We start from the raw sequence: 9,012 nt of genomic DNA, 5'->3' as shown, positions 1-9,012 counted from the left end.
GTGTCTTGAACTAATTTGTACTGGTTTTACGTCTTTGGTCTTTCATCTGATTGGTGGAGGCCTGTTTTTCAGCTTCCAAACCATTGGCCTAAATAAACAGCGCTGCAGGTAATTCAAACTAACGAATTTTTACTCCCTAAAACCGTTTTTATATTAACTATGAAGACGGCTAATATTTGACGTTCGACCTGCCTGTCAAGAGCGTTTTTGGATATAGTCGCCTTTTAAATATTAAAACACTCTTATTTATCTTACTTAATACTTAAAAAATATATATATTTTTTATATATATTGTTGGCAAAACTTGAATTGATTTATCACAACGCCACTGTCAACATAAATATGTAGCAATAATACTTTTAGGAATTTGAATTTTGGTGATAAGAATCAAATGTTACAATTTAACCTTCAAATTATGTCAATATTGACTATTCAAGAGTTATTTTTATCATTTTAATTTTTTTAAATATATATTATGTTTTATTTTTCTCTCATTATAGATGGCCTTTTAGTGTCAAATTACAATATGTTGTTTGAGTATACATCTTTTTATGGGCAAGAATTAATGTGTCCAAATTACTTAAGATTGAATCTAATTCAATTGTTGGTATAGGAGACCTTCTGCTCGACAAGACTTAATTGATGGTGAACTCATTATAACCAATTTAACCTCACCAATTTTATAAAAACTCCTTGGCAAAATTTATCTTTCATATAATATAATGCTTCTACCAGTTTGATTGTATTTTATGATTCAAATACATAATTAGATAAAAATGTTTAAGTTGAACTATTTTTTTTTTTAAAATGTGATAATTACATGTTTAAGTGTACACATACACATACACATATGTATATAAAAACAAGATTATATATGAATATTAGTATCTCTACACTAGATTATAATATGATGAAAGAAAATACATTTATTTCAAAATAAAAATTGATTGATTGTGATATTAAGAGATGTTGCACTTAATGAGATTTGATCTCTTGATTTATCTCCGATGTGAATGAAAATTCATTACACATCACACAAGAGTGTGTGATTTAGAGGTTCAGAGAGATTTGCTCTACAAAGAATTAAGCTTAATGCTATCCAAAACAAAATTTGATCATCGTCGTAAACCATTTTTACCCAACAAAATCAAAACCCTAAACAAAATTTTCCTCTACGATTGTAGTTTAGAACTCAGATGCATAAATACGGCCATTCAGCCATCAAATTTAAGTTTTCGGTAAGCTGCCCACTAAATGAATCCTTCCGTCAAGTTAGGTAGGTAACTCCGTTATGGATAAACGTTATCAGGTGGTTACAATTGATCCGTTTCCGTTAAGGTTTTGTAGAGTCACCGTTGTTCTAGAAACAGTTACAGGCAGTCGGCAGTTCATAAATAAACTGTTAAAAACGGTTGGCGGCTAGGTACTGAAATTTCCTAAGAAACTGCAACTTGCAGAATGGGGTTTCGTCTACAATTTAGTATAAACAATTATTTCATGAGTACCTATGGAATTAGCTACAAAAAGTGTATTGATTCGAATCTGAAAGGTAGAACTTCTCAGTAAAGATTAGGTTTGTGGGTCCTGCTGAATTAGTAAAACAAGCCTGCACAAGGCACGTAGGAAACTGTAGCTTTCATGGCTCTTTTTTAAACTTGACGGAGAAGCCGGAAGTTTGTTATATATTGGAAAGATAAACTAGTACTGAGCAGAGAGATTGTGAGTACCTTTCTTTGCAGCAAAAATGGCGGAGGCCTGTGCTTTCTTGATTGCCATGGTGTTTGCCGCAGGGCTTCACGCAGTTCATGCGGAAAGCCAGGCCTGGAATTCTTCTTTTGTGGAAAATCCAGAAATAGTGGCTGAAATGGTGGAAAGGTGAGGCTTCTTCATTTTGTAAAGATTGTTCTTCTGGTTTGTTTGCAGATGATTTCATTCCGTGTTTTGACTGTTTGTATGAATTTTGCAGAGAAATAAACAGTTCCAGACGAGAGCTCGGTTATTTTTCCTGCGGGACGGGCAACCCCATTGACGACTGCTGGCGTTGCGATCCGAACTGGCGACGTAACAGAAAGAGACTCGCAGACTGTGGCCTCGGATTCGGCAAAAAAGCCATTGGAGGAAAGTTTGGAAGATTTTATGTCGTCACAGACGCCCATAACGACGACCCGGTGAATCCCCGGCCGGGAACTCTTCGCCATGCTGTGATTCAGTCGGAGCCTCTGTGGATATTCTTCACCGGAGACATGGTGATCCAGCTGAAACAGGAGCTCATTATGAACAGTTACAAGACCATAGACGGAAGAGGCGCCAATGTCCATATTGCCTACGGGCCCTGCATCACTGTACAGTACGTGAGTAACATTATTATCCATGGAATTCACATACACCATTGCCGCCCTGCTGGAAACGCCATGGTGCGGAGCTCCCCGACTCATTATGGCTGGAGAACAATTTGCGACGGAGACGGCATTTCAATCTTTGGCGCAAAGCATGTCTGGATCGACCACTGTTCGATCTCCCGCTGTGCCGACGGCCTCATTGACGCCATCATGGCTTCCACTGCCATCACCATTTCAAATAATCACTTCACACACCATGACAAGGTCGCCTTTATTCTCTGAACCGAATCTTTTTAGTCCATTTCAACATAAATATGTCCATTTTTTCAAAAGTTTTTTCCGACCAAACTGTAATGAACAGGGGAAACAGTCTGTCATACCTTCAAAATTTTAAATCCCCGGTGATAAATCGTCTATTTCTTTAATTGTTTCAAAGAATCACTTCACACCATGACAATGTCGTCTTATTCTCCGAATCAAATCTTTCTAGTCCATTTCAACATGAATATGTCCATTTCCGAATTTTTTTTGGAGCAAACTGTAAAGAACAAGGGGATCCAGTCTGTCATACCTTCAAATTTTGAAAACCCGGGGGATAAATCGTCAATTTCTTAAATTGTTTTTCCCTTTTTGTCTCATAAAATAACTGCCTTCAGGGTTTCAAATTATCAACAGGTAATGCTGCTCGGCCACAGCGACAGCCATAGTGCAGACAAGATCATGCAGGTGACGATCGCCTTCAACCACTTCGGAGAAGGCCTTGTACAGCGCATGCCAAGGTTTGGACTGTAAAAAATCTTGTTCTTCACCTTTCTTTCTGCTCTTCTTCTCATTATAAGCTCAGATTTGGAACTAAAAGCAAAGTGTGCACTCTGAACAAGAACAGGTGCCGGCACGGTTACTTTCATGTGGTGAACAATGACTACACTCACTGGGAAATGTACGCTATCGGTGGAAGCGCCGGTCCCACCATTAACAGCCAGGGTAACAGATACCTGGCCCCCCAGAATCGTTTTGCCAAGGAGGTAAAATCCCGTGCGTTTCATGATCAGTACATTTAATATATATGTTCAACGGCGCCTTCTTTACACACAATTTGTAAATAATCCGATCTTCCTGTTGTAATCAACACACAGAATCATCTAGTTTACTGATTCTTTGCAATTGAACTACAAATTACAATATTATTTTCTTTAAAGGTGGCGGATTTGTTCTGAAAGATTTCTTGCTTTGCAGGTGACGAAGCGAGTGGAAACGGCGCATGGAAGATGGAAGCACTGGAACTGGAGATCACAGGGGGATTTGATGCTCAATGGCGCATTCTTTACATCCTCTGGCACAGGCGCAGCGTCCAGTTATGCAAAGGCTTCCAGTCTTGGAGCACGCTCTGCTTCTCTTGTGAAAGTTCTCACCGGTCAAGCCGGTCCTCTCAAATGTGGAGGTCGATCTGGCTCACGCTGTTGACATTTCTTGCTCTTGTACTGTAAATATCAAATCACGGAAAGAAAATACGGTCTTCTGAAGAATTTTTTTCAGTTTTTTGAAGATTTTTTCCAGACTTGTGAAGATTTCAGATTTCTCATTTCCAACCTCGCCCTGCGAAATACACTAAACGAAAAGCGGCGGTAATTTGAAGGAGCTTAGATTTGCTCATATTATTTACGCTTCGCTGCCTATTTGTTACAGGCGCGCAAGAGTTGTAATCCCTCATACACGTTTGTTTGCGGCAACACTGTTTATTGCCCGGGAAATAAAATTATTTTGAATAACTGTTTGCCTGGTTCGCCACTTTAGCGAAAGTTTAAAAAAGCAGTGAATGAAGGATGCAATTGCACATGACATAATAATGGCGTCGAATAATAACTCTGTCTCTTTACATGAATAATTTAATCCACAGTCCACCTGACAAAATAACTTTATGAGCTTTTTGGCATGTTCATGGTACAATTTACAGCTCTCATTCGAAGCGTGTGGCAAACATAGAATCACCGCCCTCCATTAATGAACACTATTCTGTTGAAATGGATTTGCGTGATCATGAAAAAGTAATTGAAATTCTTTCAGTGCCTATTGCACAAAATTGTCTGTTTATCACGAAATCAAATCATGAAAAAGCATCTGAAATTCTTTCACTGTCTCCTGCACGAAATTGGTTGATATCACGAATTGATCGAACATGCCTTTTGAATACCTAAATCTGTAATGAATAGGTTTAGGTTGGTGGTGTCATGATTTTCTTGAGGAGTTTGTTGAGCAAGGATTATGTTCTTGTTTATGAAAATTTTGGGTGGATTAATTTAATGGTTTGTGAATAAATTTTAAAAATTAATATTTACTTGGGGTAGATTATAATTGAACAATCATGTTCTTTTCTCGAAATCTTTGGAGATCAATTTAATAACTTGTGAATAAAGATTAAGACAATTAAGTGGGGGTCATCAAATCTTTAGGTGGGCCAATTTAAAGACTTGTGAACAAAGATCCAAGACAAGTGACAGGACTATGTCTTTGGTCAAACTTTTAGGTGGACCAATTTAATCATTCAAGTGAACAAAGATTGAGAACAACTAAGCAAGGATGATATTCTTGTTGGTATCAAATTCTTATGGGTCAAACCCTTAGATCAATTTAATGACTTGTGAACAAAGATTTAGATTCTATCAATCTAGAAATTGATGCTCTACATTCTAAACATTGGATGCTAAAATGAATTGGAGTTTGTTCTTTAATTTAACAACCTAAAATACAATTTGAAAAAATTAACAACCTAAAATACAATTTGAAATGTTACATACTTCATATTTGATAAGCAACCATTAATTTCAATTTAATAAAAGAAGATCAATTTCAATATATCAAAAATAAATAAACTAAACTAAATACAATATATTGATTTGAAGTCTTCTTGATTGTCCCTATGGTATGAAACAATAATTAAGCAATCATGTTTTCTTTGGCCAAACATGTGGGTGGTTCAACTTAATAACTTGTAAACAAAGATCAAAGACCAATTAAGTGAGGATCATCAAATCTTTATGTAGGCCAATTTAGACTTATGAACAAAGATAGAAGACAACTGAGAGGACCATGTCCTCCTTGGTCAAACCTTTAGGTGGACCAATTTAATAATTTAAATCTGAATTGGGATTTATCCATTTATACAACAATAAAATGAATTGGAATTTGTCCATTTATATAACTTTAAATATAATTTAAAATGTTATATAATTCAAAATTGATAAGCAAACACCACATTCAATTTTAAAAAATAAAGATCAATTTTAATATATAAAACAAAATTAAATTAAATACAATATATTGATTTGAAGTCTATGATTGATTTCAATTTCATTATATTATTATTTTTTGTGATATAAGTTTTAAAATCTTTTCAAAAACTTCTTTGATTCAATCTATCTTATAAAAACCCTTTTTTAATTTTATGATAAAATATGTTTATCTACCTTGTCAAAAGCTTGAGAGATTCAAGGCCATTTCTTTATCATAGATTAGCCACAAATTCTATGGATAATGTTTGATATGTAACATTGAGATGGGCTTTACTTTAAACAAATCTAACGTAGTCAGCTTTACTTTTAAAAACCATCTAACTTCTTAAATAACAAGTCATAAAGTGAGCCCACCTTTGCGGGGACACCACACTATGATGGAAAAAAATATTTCTTTTTGACTTTGGGAGGAACGATTCGTTAAAGTGGGTTGTTACAAGCATAATGCGACCAATCTTGTTTCCGTATTATATTAATAATTTGCTTGCTTTCACCTAATTTTGTCGACTTATATATTATTATTTTTTATTATGTTTTCTTAGATGGCTTTTTAGAAAAAAGTTGCGCATTACTTAATTCAATGTTGCATTTGTACAAAGTCTGCATTAAAATCATATCTCACAATTAAGACGAATTCTTATACTTAATGTGTCTTCACTTTGTTTACCTAAATCATATAATGTATGACTTAATTCTAAAGGAGAATTATATGGTACTCCACTTTCTCCATTAATATTTCCACTCACTCTTTCACCATTCATAGTCTCTTCTTATGAGCATTATCATGATGATGTTTAAAATAGAGTTAATATTTTTATTAAAGAATGATAATATATCAAAGGTTGTAGTTGAATTGTTTGATTACAATTGGTGAGCATGATGGTATGTTCTTTGATTATACCATCCATGAAAGATGAAACCTTTAGAGGTATGATATAAGAGATGAGATCGAGATCATGTTCTAAAAATGGATATGTATATCATTTAATCTAGCAGGCAGATTAATAAAGAGGGTCTCGATCTATCTACTTATTTTAGCTCGATTCTAGAACTATTTTAGTTGCAACTATTGAATGGAGGGGGGCTAGTACGTGTGTGTGTGGCTCACTGGGGTGGGTGGGTGGCAATAAAGGCAGCCTCCCACCCACTAATTAATCAGTAAATCAATTTGCCTATGAGAATAAGCTAGAATAAGCATCATGGAAGGTATAATTATTCACGGATCACCCTACAATTCTATGGGGGATTCTAGCAATTAATTAGGTGGATGTAGATGTCACCCTACTATTGTAAAGGGGGGATGGGTGAGAAACTATAGTTCTTGTATGCTTATTCTAGCTGGCATATAGATACCCCTTAGTCCCTGACTCATTCCCCCATATCAAATAGAAACCACTCAATCCCTCACTCATTCTCACATATTGAATATCAAAACAATCTCATGAATGATATAAAATCATCCATCATTTTTTTAAAGTAAATTTTTAAGATATTTTAATTTCTTTAAGTTTCTTTCATTTACATAGATGGTTGAAATTGAAGTATAAAACTTATAATTGGTAATAACTTAATTTATGTATCCAAATAATCTGCAAATAATTTTTTTTAAATATGTACTAATCAATTTTTTTTAAATGACCAATATAATTATACAAAAATTATGGTAGGGGAGAAACAAGTAAAGGAAGAATAAAAAAAATATGTAAAGATCATAAATGGGTGTAATCTATTATCGGGCAAGGAAACTCAAGATATTATGCTTAACCTTGTTTCACAAAAAAATGTAAATAAGAATTTTTAGTACCAATTATTTGCACCAAGAATCATATGTGGATTCAAAGGTTTTTTTAAGTGAAATGACATAATCTAAGCTATAATTATTGCATAAGACAATACATTATACAACATATCATATTTATTCCTCATCATTCTTGATCGAAAATCTATTGCATCTTCAACTAACATGTAATATTGGTGCATTCACTAGTTAGGAGGGGCCTTAAAGAGATCAATCTGAACCGGGCAGCAAGAGTAAACACAATGGAAACAAGAGGGTATGATGGAGGCAATGCATAACTAAATGAATTAGATTATGAAAACTAATTACAGATAACCAGTAACATCTAGGTTATAAGATTCGGGTCACTAGCCTACCACATACATGCTCAATTATAGAATTGGTCAACTCTAGACCTCTAAATCTTAAGATCTACCTTCTATTTTTTATCAGATTGATTTCTAATTCTCAATTACAATGATTTATATGATCCAAGGAGATCTGATTAGCCCAAAAGGGATCAAATGCCGAAGAACAAAATCAAACATGTAAAACCAATAGGTTGGCCTTCGCCAAGGAGATTCCTTCGGAAAATCCAAAGGATAAAGTGAGGATCAGAGGGAAGGTTGTCCACATGCCAAGGAGAATTGGAATCAATGAACTGGGGCTCTGCAAGCTGCGGAAAGGGTCCGCAAGATTCTCCAATAGAAAAATCAGTCCAGGTGGTTCTGGTGTCCAAAGCTAGAAACCTGTCCCAGAATATGGAATCGATAACTTGTCATAAAATGATCCAAATGCTCTACGATTTAGGAATAAGTAAGATGATCATGTTCTCATTGCTCAAGCAAAATCTAGCTCCATAAGATCCGGTGATCCAAAGCAAGAAAATACAAAAAGAAATGGTGAAATTGCAAAACATAAACAAATTGAAAAGGAAATGTTTTTGGTTGATGCAAGATTGCCAAGAACCGGGGATGCTCCTGCATCATATATTCAGTACCAAAAGATCCTTATCAACCTCCTTCAAAGAGAACAAATTTGATTATGGATACATTCATTCATATACTCGAAAGTAGAAATAAGTATGAGAAAAGTTGAACCTTGCACCCATTGCACTTAAAAAGGGATCAACTATATGTTGTATTTAAAAAACAAATTTTATTAATGAGCAATAATTCAAAGTTGTGTCACAAAATTTTGATCAAACATATGATCTAGTTGGATTCATTCTAGCTAAATTAGATATGAGAAAAAAAAAATCCAAATAAAAGTATAATTAAATACATGCATGACATCATTTTGGGGCTAATTTACCAAACAAAATGAAATTATTAAAAAAAACTTTATGTTAAATTCACAATTCTTACTCATATAATATTTTCTAATAAATTTAAATATATCGTTTTGTAGATCTATGTCTAGTTTCAAGAATATATTTAAAATTTTAATTAGTTATTTTATTTTTATTTATTTTACTTAATGAAGGTCATAGCACCAAAACATAAGGTTGATTGTCTTGTTATAAAAAATGCATACATATATATTACATGTGTGTGTGTGTGTGTGTGTGTGTGTGTGTGTGTGTGTGTGTGTGTGTGTGTGAGTG

The 9,012-nt window shown here is 34.3% G+C and overlaps 1 protein-coding gene across 1 annotated transcript; it reads left to right on the top strand.

Annotated features, from left to right (window-relative positions):
* Positions 1-1,141: 1,141 nt before the first annotated feature.
* On the top strand, positions 1,142-4,108 carry LOC131069695 (probable pectate lyase 20). Its single transcript, XM_058005221.2, has 5 exons — positions 1,142-1,875; positions 1,967-2,603; positions 3,015-3,118; positions 3,226-3,364; positions 3,576-4,108. The coding sequence occupies exons 1-5, from the start codon at positions 1,745-1,747 to the stop codon at positions 3,801-3,803; spliced, it is 1,239 nt and encodes a 412-aa protein (XP_057861204.2). The 5' UTR covers positions 1,142-1,744; the 3' UTR covers positions 3,804-4,108.
* The last annotated feature ends 4,904 nt before the right edge of the window (positions 4,109-9,012 follow it).

Source organism: Cryptomeria japonica, chromosome 11, assembly GCF_030272615.1.
Source record: "Cryptomeria japonica chromosome 11, Sugi_1.0, whole genome shotgun sequence".
In the NCBI taxonomy this organism is placed as follows: Eukaryota; Viridiplantae; Streptophyta; class Pinopsida; order Cupressales; family Cupressaceae; genus Cryptomeria; species Cryptomeria japonica.
This window is presented reverse-complemented; position numbering and strand designations above follow the sequence as displayed.

Coding starts and splice junctions, on each gene's coding strand:
- LOC131069695 (XM_058005221.2), top strand. CDS start 1,745: ATGGCGGAGGCCTGTGCTTTCTTGATTGCCATGGTGTTTGCCGCAGGG. Junction 2,604..3,014: donor ACTTCACACACCATGACAAG/GTCGCCTTTATT, acceptor AATTATCAACAG/GTAATGCTGCTCGGCCACAG. Junction 3,119..3,225: donor CTTGTACAGCGCATGCCAAG/GTTTGGACTGTA, acceptor GAACAAGAACAG/GTGCCGGCACGGTTACTTTC.